The sequence below is a fragment of the Cyanistes caeruleus genome, chromosome 5, assembly GCF_971803275.1.
Source record: "Cyanistes caeruleus chromosome 5, bCyaCae1.hap1.1, whole genome shotgun sequence".
In the NCBI taxonomy this organism is placed as follows: domain Eukaryota; kingdom Metazoa; phylum Chordata; class Aves; order Passeriformes; family Paridae; genus Cyanistes; species Cyanistes caeruleus.
In genome coordinates, this window is record NC_141705.1 from 55860749 (window position 1) to 55877801 (window position 17053).

Consider the following 17053-nt stretch of genomic DNA (forward strand, 5'->3'; position numbering starts at 1 on the left):
CTCGCCGCGGGGCTGCCGTGACCCCGCCGCTCCGGGCGCAGCTCACCCCGGCGAGCAGCGGGGAGGGAACGCGCCGGGCGGCCACCCCCGCGGCGGAGGGGCGGCCGGGACCGACTATCCGAGCCATCCCGGGGAGGCCGGCAGGGCCACCCGAGAGCCCGGCATGCCGCGGGGAAAGCGCCCGGCAAGGCCGGGCCTGTTCCTTCCCGGCGGGAGGCGGCTGTCAACCGTGCCCGCACCCCCTTCCCTGTTCTCCCGCCGCCGCTTTCCCGCCCCTCGCACTCACCGGGCGGGCGGGCGCTCTTCTTCTTCCTCCGCTAGCGATGCCTCTGGCCGGTGCCGGCGCCCCCCGGTGCCGCTCCCGGCGGCCGCGGCGGCGGCGGCCGCGCCCGCGCCGATCCCGCCGCCGCGTTTGTTCAAAATCACGCGCCCCGCGCCATTCCCCCGCCGCATCCCATAATACCGCGCCGCCCTGGCAACCGCCGGCGCAGCGCCCCGCGCTTCCGGGACCGCCCCGCCCCGCCGTCCGCTTCCGGGGCCACGCGCGGGCACCACCCGTGGAGGAGGAAACGTCGGCGGCGGCGGTCCCGCTTTATCCCACTCGCGGAGTAAATCCCGTGGGATATCTCCGTGGGAATATCCTCCCCTGACAACCGCGCGCGCGGGGCCGGCCCGCCCGCGCCGCCTCCCGCGGCCTGCGCGCGCTCCCCCGTCACGTGACGCGCACCCCCCCTTCTCCCGCCAGCGCGCGCGGCTCCATGGTGGGAGGAGGCGGCTCCCAAGATGGCGGCGGGCGCGGTGAGGCAGGACCTGGCGCAGCTGATGAACTCCAGCGGCTCCCACAAGGACCTGGCGGGAAAGTGAGTTGCCGGGCGCTGCCGCCGCCTCCCCGCGTTGGGGCGAGGGGTGCGAGCAGCCCGCGGGGTGAGGGGGTGCCCTGCGCTGGGAGGGTGCGTCGTGCCCAGCGGCCGCGTTTCTTCCAATAAAAAGGAGACAGAAAGGTTCCACTTCATGGTTGTGTAGTTTTTTTTCGTTCACGGCCTCTCTCGTGTCCGCTCGGCCCCCCTCATGGCTCGGCTGCTGTCCCTGGGCTGTGCCACAGCGAGAGGCCGGGGGAGTTTGTTTTCCTCTGCTGCCGTGGATATATCAGCGACTCTTTCGCTATTATTAATAATTATTCCTGTTTTCATTAGTTGGATGTTTTGGACGGCAGCCCTTAGGGGTTGAGCTTCTCGTGGCGCGATGCGTCACAGATTTTCACTCCGAGAGTCCCGTCAGATGCCGATCTGTCACCTGGAATTCTTTGACTCCCTGTCCAGTTGCTTGTGTTGCAGGGGGGCTGTGTCACTTTTCGGATTTTCATGTAAAAACTTGGAAGTTTTACCCTCAAAATGTAGCTTCACTACCCGTGGTTGTAGTACTTCATCAGTATCACAAACCCTGAGGCAAAGTTGCTGAAACAAGAAAAGAGAACTTGCTATTTTTTTTGAGAATCAACACTTGAAAACACATAGAGTGCACCTGTGTTCGTGTGAAGTGGCTGTAACATAATGTTTATCACAACAGTGTTAGATTAGATTGAATGTGGCATTTTGAATGTCTGACTGCCCTGATTAATCTGAATCTATGAGCAGTACAGTTTTCATTATTTTTTCTATGCACTTTCCTGGGAATTTGATTATTATTACTGTTTCAAACTTCCAGAATTGCACATATGTTCTTAGATAACAAAACGATGAGCTCTGTTGTCTGAGCATCTAGTCCTGGGATTTAAGAAGAGCCAGGTACCAATTCCATGTGAATGTTCATGATGAAACTTTGGAACAAACTGTTTGGAGAATTGCCACCTCAAGGTACAGAATATATGAGCAAAAATAGGGCCCTGACATAGAAAGTAAGCAGAGAGGCTGAAGTTCTTAGTGAAAAAAAATGTGATTTTTAACCTTTTTTAAATTTATTTATGGACAGGTACCGTCAAATATTGGAAAAAGCCATTCAGCTGTCGGGTGTGGAACAGCTTGAAGCTCTGAAAGCTTTTGTAGAAGCAAGTAAGTGCATCTGGTGCAAGTGGTTTTACACTGAGTGAAGGCCAGAGGTCTGTGGGGTTGTTTATTTGTTAGTTCTATGTGAGACTGTGTAAATACAATATATTTTTGTCCTGTTGGAACTCAGATGCAATAGGAAGAGAAACCCTCATCACCACATTCAGAAGTGAAGAGGGAATGGATTTGTAAACTTTGTGGCTATTACAGCTTTCCAGCCTGTCAGCACTGGAAGGTGAAAACAAAGCACTCTGTGGAGTGCTGAAGTTGGTACTGGATGCCAAGTGGTATTTAAACTGACAGCCTCCTTATTCACCCATTTGTAAAACTGCCAAGAAATTGTTAGGCCTTTTTTGTATTGTACTGGGTGTTTGGTTTATTGAACATCTTTGTAAATTATATCTGCCATAATGTTTCTAAAGCTGAGAATGAGCTTAGTGAGATTTAGCCCAAACAGGTACTTTGTCCAAGATATTTCAGCAACTGAGAACTATAAATCAGGGTGAAAAATTCATTTATTTTCTGTCAGGGGTTAGAACTCTGGTGACCTGTAGTGTAAACAGTTTCTGAAAGAAAAGAAAAACCCACCTTTATAAAAAAAAAAAGGAAAAAAAAATCACCTTCACTTGCATACAGTTTTTCAACAGTTTTACATTAAATTTGAAATATTCAAATTTAATGTAAAAGCAAATTATCACCTGTAGTGAAGACACTGAAAAATACTGCATCCATTCTGTGTTTCTCCTCTGTGCATCTCTGAACCAGTGGTGAATGAGAACGTCAGTCTGGTGATCTCACGGCAGCTGCTGACAGATTTCTGTACACATCTTCCAAGTCTCCCTGACAGCACAGCCAAAGAAATTTACCATTTCACCTTGGAAAAGATACAGCCCAGAGTTATTTCATTTGAAGAACAGGTAAGAGATCAGTGATGAGGGAAGTTTTAGCTCGTGGGTTTGGCTTTAGTTTTTCCCCTCCTGCTGACTATTTCAAGCCTTTCAAAAAGCTGTTCAAAGCAGATATTCCTACTTAGAGCCCAGTTTTTCAGTCCTGTACACGGAAAACCTGAGCTAAGTGCATAGAGCACTTAGGACTGTGCAAAGATTACAGACTGTCACTTCATCATGATCATGGACAGGTACTTCTGCTACCAGTAATTGGCTTGTTACAATGAAACAGTCCTTGAGCTGCTGGAGGTGTCTGGAGACTGCTACTCATGGTACTGCTTTTTACGGGAGCAGTGGAGCAGACAGGTGGTGTGAAGTGCATGCACCTTGAAAAATAGCTTTTGTTTCAAAATAAATACATTTTCTGTGTTTATTTTAGCCATAATCATTTTGACAGGAAAAAATATTTTCTTGAAATTCAATTCTGCTTAATTACTGAATATGCTGCTCTGCCTTTTAATTCAGTTCTATGTTTTGTTGTATGAATGTGCAGTATCATCTGAAAGTTCTTAGAGAAGTTGTTTCTATTAAAAGCCCTTAGGATCTAGTATTGAAATAGAAAGTCAAGGCAGTTTCTGCCATGATTTTTATTTACTTCTCTTTATCTTTTGTCTTTTTAAGCAGCTTTTACTCTGAGCTGAACATGCTTGCATATATGTCATCATGATTATGCATAAATTAAATCCAATACATCAGGTGATTTTTTTTTTACCCAGGCTTCTAGTTAAAAATCCAGGCTGTGAGCACTAATACTTTACCTGTTGACAGCTGCTCTCCAAAGTGGAAGTTTCTTCATTAGGATCTAATCACAGTTCACCTCATTCCTACCTGACAGGCATCATTTGATGTGTAACTGCACAAGAAATGGCTTGTGACTCTTGCTGCTCCAGTTCCTGAAAGATTTGTTGAATCTTTTTAAAAGCTTTATATAATGGTGGCTACTTCTGCTGTTGATTTTATTGTTCTTCAGGTGGCTTCAATAAGGCAACATCTTGCATCAATCTATGAGAAAGAAGAAGACTGGAGAAATGCAGCACAAGTGCTGGTGGGGATCCCTTTGGAAACAGGACAAAAGTATGTTACACCCAGCTCTTTGGTGTTACCTGTACCTGCTTTCTCTGCTCTGAACTAGACCAGCGAGTGAGAATTTTGGGGTTTGCTGCACCAGAAGTTACCCACTATCATTTAGTCTTGTTGCTAAACAAGTCTTTTTAATAGTGTTTTGTAGAAATGTTTCTAAGGTTATTGAAAGGCCCTTGAAGGGTGGCAGTTTTTCAGTGTGTCCACCTTCTCAGTTCAAAATGAAGATATAGTTTGAGACTGGATATTAACAAATGCAGTTAGGGATTCTTTTGTCTGTTTGTGAGGTGGAGTTTGTTTTAGTTTGGTTTGATTGTTTCGATTTTTTTAGATGTAGAACCCTTGCTGTTACTTTTCTCTGGCAGTCCTTTCCCCTTTCTCAGTTTGCACATAAAAGGAGTTGCTTTTTAGCAATAGGTTTTGCCTATTTAGCACCTATTTCTTACACTGCAAGGCTGATTCTTAACTGAAGTGGCTCACCACTGGTGGCTAACTTCCAGTCCACAAAGAACAGATTATGAGAATGTACATTTGTGTCTTGGTGGACAGCATTATTTCTACTGGATTTTACAGGAGCCAGTTCTGTATAGGCATTCATCTTAAATTTCCTTACTCTGTACAGAAAGTACTAATTTGGTAGTAGGGAAGAAGAAAAAAGGGTAAAGCAAATTTTGCCAAGTGCTTAAGAATCACAATGAATGTTTAGACCAGCTAAGAGCAGAAGTAGTTCTGAAGCAACTCTGAGCACTTGCTTTTTTCTTTCCCCTACAGGCAGTATAATGTAGATTATAAACTGGAGACCTACCTGAAAATTGCCAGGCTGTATCTGGAGGATGATGACCCAGTTCAAGCAGAAGCTTACATCAATCGTGCTTCCCTGCTTCAGAACGAATCAACTAATGAACAGCTGCAAATCCATTATAAGGTTGTCTAACCTGCTTTATTGCTTTCTCTTTCTAAAGGAAGATAATGCCACATTGAGATGTTTTAATGCACTGTCACTAAAAGTTTCATCATGAGAAAAGAGACAAAGGGAAAAACCTATATGGTTTTGGGAGCTTGAGAGACACATCTTAGCAATAATTAAACAACTCATTCCTTACCATTTGAAGATAGGACTGTGATAGTTCCTTAAATGCTGGCATTACTGATAGAAAATAAAAGCTAGGCTAAAAAACATTTGAAATATTGTTGAAAATAGTGCCTATACCTTTGTCTATAAATCTAAGAGGGGAAAAAGTTGCATCCAATATTAGAGACAGTAGAAGTCCTCCCACTCCCCAGTAATTAAATAATAAGTCCCATACATAAAAGTAGCTTAAAGTCTTAAGTAATAAATTAACTGCTGACATTCCTGTTCTTGTGTTTACTGTGTACGTAGTTCATACACAAATTTCTCAGACCATTTTAGTAACTGATGAGCAGTGATGGCAGTGTAACAGAAGTGATCAAGTGTGGTGGTGTTTAAAATTCTGTGACACAAAGCAGATGGGCCATGAGCAGTAACTCAGCATCTGGTAATTTTTGTTTGTTGGTTTCCCCTTTCCTTTTTTCCTCATCCCATATTACGTTTTGAAGTCTGCACTCGGTTGAAAGTGTAAATAATTTCTGTGAATCTTAGAAAAACACAAAGGAAGGAAGAAACACCAGGTGGTGTTCCCATGCACCTGAAGGGAAAAGCAAATATTTGAAACATAAATGGCTGTCTAAGTGGTAGCTGTCAGTAGTGAAGGGGAAACTCACACAAATACCGTATCAGCTGTGCAATATTTCAATTGCTTAGGCTCAGTACTTGGCTTTTAGACATCTGCAGTGTTTAACACGTGAACAGTGGTAGGAAATGTCCTTTCAAATGATTTCCCTGATACTTGAGCAAGGACTTGTCAAGTCAAGCTAATTCTTTGAAGGCACACATTTGCCTAGGAAGCAGAAGAGCAATATTTATGGGAGCTACGATTTTATAGTGTGCAATTTTTGCACACCTGTATTATGCAGCCACCTCTGCTGCTTTTCCTGAGATATCCTTCCTTTCTAGGTTTGCTATGCTCGAGTGCTTGACTACAGAAGGAAGTTCATTGAGGCTGCCCAAAGGTACAACGAGCTGTCCTACAAGAGCATAGTCCATGAGAGTGAGAGGCTGGAGGCACTGAAACATGCATTGCATTGTACTATTTTGGCATCAGCAGGTAAAATACACCTTACATTTCTGTGTAAGATATTTCCCCTGAAGCAAGTCAGCTTGTGTATTACCAGGATTTGGTGAGGAATGCAAAGTTGTGAACACGATGCCGGAATTACTTGTTGGCAAACTGTTAGCTCAGAGCTGGATTAATTCAGTGTCTTTGCCTTTGAACTGAACACAGCCAAATTCCTTCCTCAGTAGAGCTTTGTTGGCTGTTATTCTCATGCACTGGGGGAAAAAAGTAACTTCCTGCTGTTTACCTCTAAATACTTTGTGTTTGGTGGTGAGTTATGAGAATTCCTCTTGACTTTCCTAGGACAACAGCGTTCCCGCATGCTTGCTACTCTCTTCAAGGATGAGAGATGCCAGCAGCTTGCAGCCTATGGGATCCTGGAGAAAATGTATCTTGACAGAATTATCCGTGGAAATCAACTGCAAGAGTTTGCAGCTATGCTAATGCCTCACCAGAAAGCGACTACAGCTGATGGTACACTTTTCTAAAAACCTTGTAATGCCAGGTGTTCATCCATGGGAGTTGGACTTCCCAAATCAGTCAAGAAGTGTCATGGAAAATAATTTATTATTGCTTATATCATTATTTAAGAAATATTTTTCAGCATATATATATAGTTAGATAGTAAAGCTTCTTAGATATAGTTAACCTTTCTGATTTGCCATTAAGGTTTTGAAATACTCTTCAGGAAGAAAACTTGTCACATTTTCTTTCCCTGTCCATGCACAGTCCCCTTCACTGACAACTTCCCAGTGTTTCTAACAGAGTCTCTGTCCTCGTGAGCTTCTCAGGCACCGTTAGGAGTAGGGTGCCGAGAAACCTGTGACATGCATGTAGGCCATAAAGGTCAGTACTGATGATACATTTATTGGAACTGCTTCAGGATTTGACAGGAAGGTAACATGGTGAGGGGATGGTTTGGACCTCACACACATTACCACTGACATGACACAAAGTCCTGAACCTCTGAACAGTCAGAAAAATGTCAAATAATGGCTTAACTAGTATCCTAAACACACTAGTCTCAGTTTTCTAGATTGGAAGAAGGTAAAAGTAGAAAAATACGTAATCATGAAATACCTCTGGATCAGGAAAGTCTTCCTACTGAAAAAGTATTGTTGGTTAAGGAAAAAGAAGTATCCATGTACTTGTAGAAGTGAAAACTGGGTTAAAGGTACTTGTTAGCAATATGCTGCATTCCTTCCCTTGGTCACATTGTTTATTTATAACCTGTACTGTTTGTCCTTAAAGAATGCAGGTTAGCTGGTGTTTAATAATGTGCTTATCTTCAGCTAGAGGTTAAGGGGCAAATGAGTTATGTTGTTGAAAACTGTTCAGTCAAGAAGGGAGACATCAGATAAGGGTTTATCATAAGCAGAGTAAGAGAGGGGTTAATTGTACCCCTAAGAGTCATAATGAATAATAAGAAAATCCCCAATGGTCTTTCCATTTGTCAGGCTAGGATCACAGGAGGTCAAACCACCTCGATTCAGACAGTAAATTTTGTAGCAGGGGTTCCACTTGCTTACTCTAGAAATTAAATAAAGGGTTTATCTGATTTAAAATCAGCCAAGTGCCATCCATTTGTTTTTGTCCGCTGTGTTTGTGCAGCTTAACAGGAATGCAAGGCAGATGCATCTGGACCTTCTGCACATGTAGCACTTCAGAAAAAAAAGAGAGAAGCATTTTTTTCATTTGCTCTACTATATAAAGCAATATTTCAATCTTATAGTAATGTTTAGTTGGTTTTTTTTCTCATCTAACCCTGAAGGTTCCAGTATTCTGGACAGAGCTGTTATTGAACACAATTTACTATCTGCAAGCAAACTTTACAACAACATTACCTTTGAAGAGCTTGGTGCATTACTAGAGATCCCTGCAGCCAAGGTATCCATTTCCTACTTTATTTTTTTTTTTTAAACAAGGAGCATGAATGGCATGAGAAATTATCTGTGGTAAATATTAGGAAAATCACTTAAAATTTAGGGAATAATATCCCATATTACGAGGAAGGTTGACTATTTGTCAGGGAGAATGGAAAGTACACAATGTGGAATGAACAGCAGTGGATTTAGATGCCACTGACAGTTAATGAGTACTGTCTATAGGTTCCTTCCCCTCTGTGTGTGGACCTGATTAAGACTGAATAATTTCTAACTTCTTTGAGAACAGACAAAGTTTCTGCCATCTTTCCTTTTTCCTCCAGGCAGAGAAGATCGCTTCTCAGATGATAACTGAGGGTCGCATGAATGGATTTATTGATCAGATTGATGGAATTGTTCACTTTGAAAGTAAGTTCAACCACACTGTAATTCTTTTGTTTTAGCACCTGTCAGAGTGAGCTTTTTGAGGTGGTCCCTGCCAGGATAAGGATTAAATTTATTAATAATCCCTTCTGCCTGAAGTGAGCTTGCTCATCCTGCTGTAGCCAGGAGGTGGCAGAGTTAGCCATAAGGGACAACCTTTGACACTTCACCCACTCCCTGCAGAGGGCTTTGCATCCTTTCACCCAGAGGAAAGAGTGAATTTATTCCATCAGTCTCCTTCTAGGAGCAGGTTCCCCCAGGAAGTTCTCTGTTCAAATCTGCTTTGATGCAGGAGTTAGGCTTGTAACAGGCAGCCAAAATAACTGTCGCTTTTGAGTACAGAAGTGATCCTGATATCACTACAAGGAAGGCTTCCTCTGTGAGTTAGGTGAGGCAAAAGGAAAGGTTGCAGTTGACAAGGCAAGGGAATTGCCAAGACTTACTTTGTTTAGTATGGGTTGTCTTTTCTTTTCAGCTCGTGAAGCTTTGCCAACTTGGGACAAGCAGATTCAGTCCCTGTGTTTCCAGGTGAACAACCTGCTGGAGAAGATCAGTCAGACAGCCCCAGAGTGGACAGCACAGGCCATGGAGGCACAGATGGCTCAGTGACCGTGCCCCACTGTCCCACTGGAGGCAGTCACCTGCCTGCTGTGCCGGCAGGGGGAGCTGAGCAGGACTGGGAAACAGAGCAACCATCTTCACTTCCCCATCTTCTGCTTCCACTATGGCTTAGGACACAATTAACTGATACTTTGTTTGGTGTTACAGGCCCCCAGTTCTCTGAGCTTAGATTGATGCTCTTGCTGCCTCTGCGTTGCATTCTGCCTGAAAACTGTGTTTTCCATTTAAAAGAAGCTGTAATGTCTGCAGCAAGATTTGGGTTTGGTTTATTTAATTTTTTTTCCCCCACTGTATTGCTATAGCTTTGTAGCCCATTACTTCCTATGACGCGTGTCCTGCTGTGAAAATAGAAGCACCGTGTTTCTTTTAGTTGTAACTATTCTAATAAAGGCTGAGATAAGCCACTTGGTTTAAGTGTTGTAAGGACCTGTGGTTTTGGGTTTGTTTTGTTTCCATTTTTTTTCTTAAACAGTAACTTGAAACAAATCTGATCTTTGTAATTGCATTTTCAGCCCCTGAAAATGTTAAATGAAAAACATTTTTTTTTTCCTTCTTTGCTTATAAAACACAGGTCAAGGTGTCGTGATAAGCAGGACTAACTTGAAATGCTTATGTACAGCAATGAAGTACGAGAGTGGCCTTTTTGATATTTATCAGTCTGGAGTTGGGCACTCTTTACCCATCCATGTGCTTTGCCAGATACACACATTTAAAAAACATGGCAAATATTTGGATCTTCAGAGCTTCTCTGCTTGGTTATCTCCAGTCTGTTGGAAACTCCATCCACTCAGTTATCCACTCAATTGCATATCTAGCTGCATACCTTGGATCCATCATATTTTTCAGTTCTTTAATGTCTTGGAGAAACAAAACCAAGTTGGCTGATGAGGCAAACATCTCCAAAGAAAGGAATTAATCAGGATGTCAAGCACAGCAGAAACTAATTGCTATTGAATCAAAATCTTTAAACAGGAACAAGCAGCATCTACAGTTGCTATACGTCCACTTGTCATTGTTTGTAAAGATGTGCCTTGTTTCAAGGCACTACACTACTGCTAAGTAATGAGCTGTCAAGTGAGTATAGACCAAATTATAATGTTCTTTGCTGTGCAAGTACTGCACATCTTAGTACAGCAGCACCATAAAAGTAAGAGCAAAGTGATGGCAGAAATGGTGAGCATAAATGGCTGAAGGGTATTTTGACCACCTATTTTCAGGAGAAATTGCTTGTAACTTGTTCAAAGTGGTACTGGCTGAGAATTTTCTCTCCCTTGAGAGAAATACTGACACAGTCACTATTGGTTTGGAGCCTGTTGTTTTTCTTTTTGCTTGTGCTCTGCCTTCTGCACAGAGCTCTTCTCCTGGAGCACGCCCTTTGCAGATGGAGGTGTGCCATGTATGCCATTCACATATATTCCCATTTAGGTTATTTGCTGCTTCAGTACTTTAAAGGAGAATCCAGTCCTAAAAAGCCATACCCGTGTGTGTTCACAGCTGTTTCATGGACCTTCTCTCCCTGTGGGGCAGGACTGACCTCTTGATAGCAGTAAGCAGTTCTACTGAACCATTTCTGAAAGGACAGACCTGAAGTGGCCAACTCAGGCCTCAAAACCAAAGTGACCTTTGGTGATGCATATTTCAAGTTACAGACTGAGTTACCTGATGACCCCTGACATAACCCAGATCAAGCCTGGGAATGCTGTGGTGAGCCAGGGACAGGTGAGGAAGCAGAGCCACTTCCACTTCCAGCAAGGATGAACACATAAGGGACAGAACTTGTAGCTTTAACACATGCAGCATTTGGGGTATGTCATGCAGCAGGAATGCTGTGGAAAGAAAGTGTAATTTGCACATCAGCAGAGAAGATCTAATTTATTTGAGTAAGTACAGTTATCTGCAGAAATTTCTGTAATCATTGCCCAGCCCACACTAGAGGCATTACAGAAAGCAGTGAAGGGAATAGCTCAGAACACCTGGTCCAGTATGTTGTATATATGAAAAGAGTTTGAAGAGTGGAGAAAGTGTGCACAGTGGTATCAGCCCACCAGAGATACAAGTACATGATACACAGCCTGGACATGGAAGCAGTCATGAACATTTTGTCACAAAAATCCAAATAAGAACATAAATGGGAGGGGCTATACACTGTCTTACTTTGTTCCTATTCTGCAGTTAACAGTTTTGGTAAGGAAAACTGGATCCACCACTCTCACATTAGACAAGTAGTTAAATGATCTACCAGTTGATCAACAAGCGACTTTAGAGAATCTTTCATGATTTTAAATTGATAATCATTACCCCTCTGGGGCAATCTTGTTGGCCTTAATTCTGTTGCATTTATTACTTGTAAAGTCAGTGGTTCAATACCTTGAAAGTTTTCTTTTTATTTCTTTTTCCTTAAAGTCAATCAGTAGGTATGCTCAATTAAAAGAGGGATGATGAGGAATACGCATAGTGCTGGTGGCTACAGGCTGTGTCCTGGGTGGGGGAATGTCAGGAGCCCCCAGCAAGGGGCTGTGGCCACACCAAGGAGTGACCAGTCACGCTGAGACTCAGCAGGAGCTGATGAACAGCGAGCAGACCCCAGACTAAATATCACCACTGGAAGGGGCATGCAGACTGCAGAAGTATAAATGTCTGGAGAATCTTTTGTTTGCTTGTTGGAAGCACAACTCAAGCTGTTACGGTGTTGCTGCACCACCATTAAATTACTTTAAGGATTCAGATGAGCAGGATTCTGCTAGGGGAAGCCTGGGGTCCAGCCAGTGAGGAAACCTCTCTGGCTGTGTGAGTGTGGGGAGTCAATAGGGGCACCCACGGAGCCCTGTGAAGGGACTTCGGTCCCAGCAGTGTGTCATGGAGTTACTTTACCTTTAAGGGAGTTGGAGTTGCTGGGAAGTGCTTGGAGTCTTTTCTCCTGACCAATTATCAGTCATTGCTGAGAATTGACAGCAGTTTAGGCCATTGAAAAGTGGGATCAACTTGTGAACCCTACCTTAAAGTGTAAAAGCAGAGCTCTCTGAGTTCTCTTTGTTTTCTGGCTGTGGAGGGTGTCGGAGCTCCAGGCCTCCCGTCCCTGCCCAGGCCATGCGGCCGGGCGGGGATGGGGCCAGGCCTGCCCCGTCTCCCGGCCGGGACATGGGGGGGCCTGGGGAAGGTTTTCCTCAGGCCTGGGCCGGGCCGAGCCGATCTCTGGCTCGGCTGTAGGTTTTGCTGTAACTACATTCACTAGAAACTGCCCAGTGAAGAAGGAGAGAGGCCCTGGACTTGCAGCGAGTTGGAGCAGCGACCACACGCTCCAGAGCAGCCATGAGGAACCTTCCATCACAGACGGCTCCAGCTCCTGTTCGGCAGAGATCTCCAAACCATCTACAAAAGCCTGGGCAAGATTTTAACTCTTTCATTACCCAGATGAGACTTGCGGATTAATCTTTTTATCCAGAGAGAGAGAGAGAGAGAGATCAACATGAAAAGAGACTTTATAAACTACCAGTGACAGGAAAGAAAAGAAGCTTCAGGAAAGGTAGAGAATTAAGAGGAGGCTTTAATTAAGCTGAAATATCTCTCTGTTAAAACTATGGAGATGGACAATGAAGTCCTGAAAAGAACTCCTTTAATTCATGATACAGGATCTAGAGAGGAATACTGTTCAAAGTGTAAATTTGAATAAAGAGTAATTATAGTATAGTGAAGTGCTGGGAAATTTGAAGCCTTGAGAGGCAATGAGAAAACTGTTTTCTGGTGAAGCTCACAGAAACAGATGAAGAAGACCTTTTTTTTGCCTTTGAATAACTTATCCTTAAAAATGCTATCTCTAGACTCATGGCCCATACACACTTCAGAGTGATGTGAAAATGGGAGGAGTGAACTCTAATAATAGCAGCTCTGGGCAGCTAACATTAGGGCATTAGAAAACTATGGATGCTAAATCTGAACCACAGTGCCTGTACAAATTGCAGGCCGCATGGCTCCTCAGGCTGCCTGAGAAAGTATCCTGAGAAAAATATGAGAAGGAATTAAAACAGTTCTCAGGGACACTAAACAGCCTTGCAGGTGTTGTTTTGCAGCCTGTTGTTTCTCCTTGCAGGAGGGAGTCAGGGGGGCAGTGTGCCCCTGACCAATGATGGTGATGTAGCACTTTGTTAACCAATAAGAGTTTCCTTTCTGTACTTTTCCACGTATCTGTCTATAAGACAGGGCTGAAGCAATAAACTAGGAATTCTCATGTTGTGACTCCCTTGAGAGTCCCGTGTCGTTCTTTCTAGCCGTTCCCAATCGGAACGACATAAAACTATAACAAAAATAGTTTTCTTGTGAGAAACTCCATAAATTAACAGGAAGAAACTTCTGTTTCTCTATAAAGACTGGTGAAAAGACTAGCAAGAATTGAGACTGTTTTAACCATCAAGGTTCCAGAGTTTTTGTCTCTGTTGTCATGTGAACAGGGAAGTGGTGGGTAGATAAGGGATGGAAAGGTTTTTCTGGAGGTTTATTCTGGTGTTCTTGTTGTTGTAGTTTGTCAATAAACTTTTTTTTTTTTCCCTTTTAAGTTGTATGCCTGTTTTGCTCTTGTTCTAATCCATATCTCACAGCAAGAAGTAAGTAATTTTCTTAGTTATTGGTTTAAAACCACGACACAGTGACAGCCCGGGGCAGTGGGAGTGTGGCTGCCACAGCGGCTCCTGGCCGCTCAGAGAAGCTTCCTTAACACAGGTGTGTGCAGAGCCAACCCCCTGAGCCCATTTCCCACTGCTGGCCCGGGACCCTCCCTGCTCCAGCCGGGAGCCAAAGCCAGCAGCTCCCCACTAGATGGAGAGCTAAGCGCACACAGCCTGCACGGAGACCTCAGTGCTCGTGGAAAACCAGCACAGCCCCAGTTTTATCCTGTGATTAAGCTCTGCTCTTCCGTAGCGAGCACAGAACAAATTAATTGGCCTCTGGGCACTCACAGCAGGTTACAAAGCTTGTTTCCCACATGCATGGCTTAGATTGTACTTCTTGATTTCAACTAACTCTGATACCAGAAAGTTTTCCCTTCACCCAAGCAAAAAATGACAAAAAGAGAACTTTGCTCAGTCAGGGAGTAAAAATTACCACAGGGCCTCACAGGACGCTTCAAAACAATATATAATATGTTTTCAAGTATAATGTGGGACTGAACTTGGGATTAATGAGGTTTTGGTGGCTTAACAACTTTTTTTAAAAAATAAAATCTTAGTACAATGAGTACATTTATCTAGAAAAAAGGATTTCTATGAAGAAACCTGAAAACAATGTAAGTAATCTGTTAGGGGGAACAACACCCATGCAAATCCATTTCCTGTTTTTTTTTGTTTAAGGCTTAGGGACTTTGCTTTACACATGATAAATGACTTCTCCATAAATGATGGTTTTATTCTTTGTGGTAGTTATTTATTGCAAAACCAAAGTATAAAAGTTTACCAGAAAAAGAACATTGGACTGAAAAATAGGGGGTCAGCCTAGGTTCATAGTGAGTGCACAGCATTCATTTTGTTGCAGCAGTGTAAACTTGAAATTATGACTCTTGAGGGAAGGGATTCTACCCAGAGGCACCTTGACAGGCTTCGGAGGTGGGGCTTTGTGAGCCACAAACCTCAAGATCAGCAAGGCCCAGGGCAAGATCCTGCATGTGGGTTGAGGCAATCGCAAGCATGAACACAGGCTGGGCAGAGAATGTGCTGAAGACAGCCCTGAGGAGGAGAACTCGGGGGTGTTCATGGATAAGCAGCTCAATATTGCCTGGCAGCACAGCCAGCTGTGCCCACAGCCCAGAGAGCCAAATGTGTCCTGGGCTGCATCCAAAGCAGTGTGGCCAGCAGGGAGAGGGAGGGGATTCTGCCCCTCTGCTCCCCTCTGATGAGACCCCATTCAGAGTACTGTGTCCAGCTTTGGGGTACCCCACGGACTTTAAATTGAAAGAGGACAGGCTTAGATTAGATGTTAGGAAGAAATTCCTTAGTGTGAGGGTGGTGAGACACTGGCACAGGTTGCCCAGAGAGGTTGTGGATGTCCCATCCCTAGAAGTGTTCAAGGACAGCTTAGAAGGGGCTTTGAGTGGTCTGGTCTAGAAGCAGATGTTCCTGCCCATGACAGGGGGGTTGGAACTAGATCAGTTGCCATGCTGTAAATCAAGCAATTGGTATATTTTCACAACATAGCATGTAGAGATTGTTTGGGGCAAGGACTGAGGAAAACATGTGTTATCAGTTACCTCACAGCTTTGGGTGAGTCCCAGTATATTTTTGTTGGCTTTCAAATGCTGCAATCATCGTCGTAACTTATATATTTCAGGGTATGTAATGCTTCCATTATTGCCTGTATGATGCTTTATTTCTGGGTACAAAACACTTCCCAGCTGCTGTGACTTTGCTTTCAAAACATGCACTGTTGTTGCACACTTGATCACCATTAAAGCCTCATGTAAGGAATGGCACTGATTGTGTTGAGGGTTTTTAAGAACCAGGAAGGATAGAAGCTACTTTCTTCAGCATGGTCTGTGTAGCTGGTCCCTACTAGGTATGAAGAGTGCTAAGGTACTGCACTGACTATAAAATTAGAGTAAAATGGTAAGGTATGTGTAGTATTTTGTAGCTATTTCTCATGGTCAAAGTCCATGACCAGCTATAATATCCTGCTCTGAAGAATGGGGAATAGTCACTTTCTATAGTTTCTGCTGCCTTGCCTTCTACATTGGTGTTGGCTGTGGCATTTTACTATGACTCCACATAGTTTGTGGCATTATAGACAGCAATGTGTCTAGGTTTTTGTCTTTTGAATTAGTATGTTCATTATCTGAAAACAGATTGTTGCCATGATATATTTGTACTTTTCAGTAATGGATAAAACCAGAGAGGGATAATTGGAGAATCCTTAAAATTCTCAGTCTTTGTAAGATGTCTTGTTACTTGAATGTGTTCCCAGCCTGTGCTATTTCCATTGTTGTCATCTTTTTGAAAGGCTGGAAATCCAGATCTGCCTTTGTAAGCCTCTTATATTACCGGCAGCTTGTCAATAGCTTTGATCTGTAGGGTTTGCTAATGGAGCTCAATACCTGTTCCTCTAACCTGAGGGCATCTTCTCTGATCAGATGCTTTTTCCTTCCATGCAGAATAAAAATTACCAGCCAGGGAAGGATTAGTAGAGAGGGCAAGATTATGAATTCCCTGGAGGCTGCTGGGAATTCAGGATGCATACCCAGCCAGTGAGGCTAATATTGTATATGTGACCTAAGAAGGTGTATTTGTACTACAGGGGTAACTGAAGACCCAAGATAGGATCAGAAGGATTTTTTTGTTGTTGCTTGCAAAAGTTGTTACAACTTTCACAGTGAAAAAACCCTGAACCCTTAATATCTACTTGAGATTTACATAGATTTTTTTTTTTTAACATGGAATTTTTACTTGGAATTTGCGTTTGTACTGTAAATGCTGTTTCTCCTCTTGGTGGCAGATGTGAAGAGATAAACAGATGGGAGTTGAGCACTGGACTATGAGCTCACATTAGTTAAGGGCTCATCTGTAAGCTAGCTATTCTTTCAGTAGTTCCAGGGAAAATATGTCAAAAGTGAAATGAGATTCACTCGATAAAGAATTACAGGATGGTAATGTAATCAATATGCCAATATGGCTTAAAGGGAAAGAAAAAGGTGCTGGAAAACAAGCTAAGGAGAGCTGAAAAAAGTGATTGTGCAAGGGACAAGAGGTACCAAACTTCACAGGTGCTTGTGATTTGCAAGAATTAGCTGTTGAGAGCTGATAGGCTAAGAGTTAACAAACTGATGTCATTCTAGCTGTTGATTAAAGAATCCTTAGCAGCTTGGGGTTTTTGTTAGCGACAGCCTC

The 17053-nt window shown here is 43.5% G+C and overlaps 2 protein-coding genes and 2 long non-coding RNA genes across 6 annotated transcripts in view; 1 reads left to right on the top strand and 3 right to left on the bottom strand.

The window, feature by feature from the left end:
* LIN54 (lin-54 DREAM MuvB core complex component) overlaps positions 1-458 on the bottom strand; it is a 40166-nt gene extending 39708 nt beyond the window's left edge. For 2 of the 3 annotated variants that reach the window (XM_086889166.1, XM_086889164.1), the window contains exon 1: positions 287-422. The gene's annotated coding sequence lies outside the window, so the exon portion shown is untranslated. Of the gene's footprint in view, positions 1-286 lie in introns of all 3 variants that reach the window. The other variant, XM_086889162.1, reaches the window with a different exon arrangement.
* Positions 439-9617, top strand: COPS4 (COP9 signalosome subunit 4). The gene is made up of 10 exons (XM_023926244.2): positions 439-860; positions 1969-2048; positions 2808-2959; positions 3960-4063; positions 4841-4994; positions 6105-6255; positions 6568-6738; positions 8036-8151; positions 8471-8555; positions 9046-9617. The coding sequence occupies exons 1-10, from the start codon at positions 784-786 to the stop codon at positions 9177-9179; spliced, it is 1224 nt and encodes a 407-aa protein (XP_023782012.2). The 5' UTR covers positions 439-783; the 3' UTR covers positions 9180-9617.
* Positions 1003-2916, bottom strand: LOC147653126 (uncharacterized). The gene is made up of 2 exons (XR_015286840.1): positions 2741-2916; positions 1003-1454 (listed from the first exon to the last, which is right to left on the bottom strand). It is a non-coding gene; the product is annotated as an uncharacterized LOC147653126 (long non-coding RNA).
* A 214-nt stretch (positions 9618-9831) lies between the features above and the next one.
* On the bottom strand, positions 9832-12564 carry LOC147653127 (uncharacterized). Its single transcript, XR_015286839.1, has 2 exons — positions 12187-12564; positions 9832-11017 (listed from the first exon to the last, which is right to left on the bottom strand). It is a non-coding gene; the product is annotated as an uncharacterized LOC147653127 (long non-coding RNA).
* Between the last annotated feature and the right edge of the window lie 4489 nt (positions 12565-17053).

Bases quoted from the DNA above. Each gene is read 5' to 3' on its own strand.
- COPS4 (XM_023926244.2), top strand. From the start codon at position 784: ATGGCGGCGGGCGCGGTGAGGCAGGACCTGGCGCAGCTGATGAACTCC. The intron at 861-1,968 runs GTGAGTTGCCGG...ATTTATGGACAG, and splicing joins CACAAGGACCTGGCGGGAAA to GTACCGTCAAATATTGGAAA. The intron at 6,739-8,035 runs GTACACTTTTCT...CTAACCCTGAAG, and splicing joins GAAAGCGACTACAGCTGATG to GTTCCAGTATTCTGGACAGA.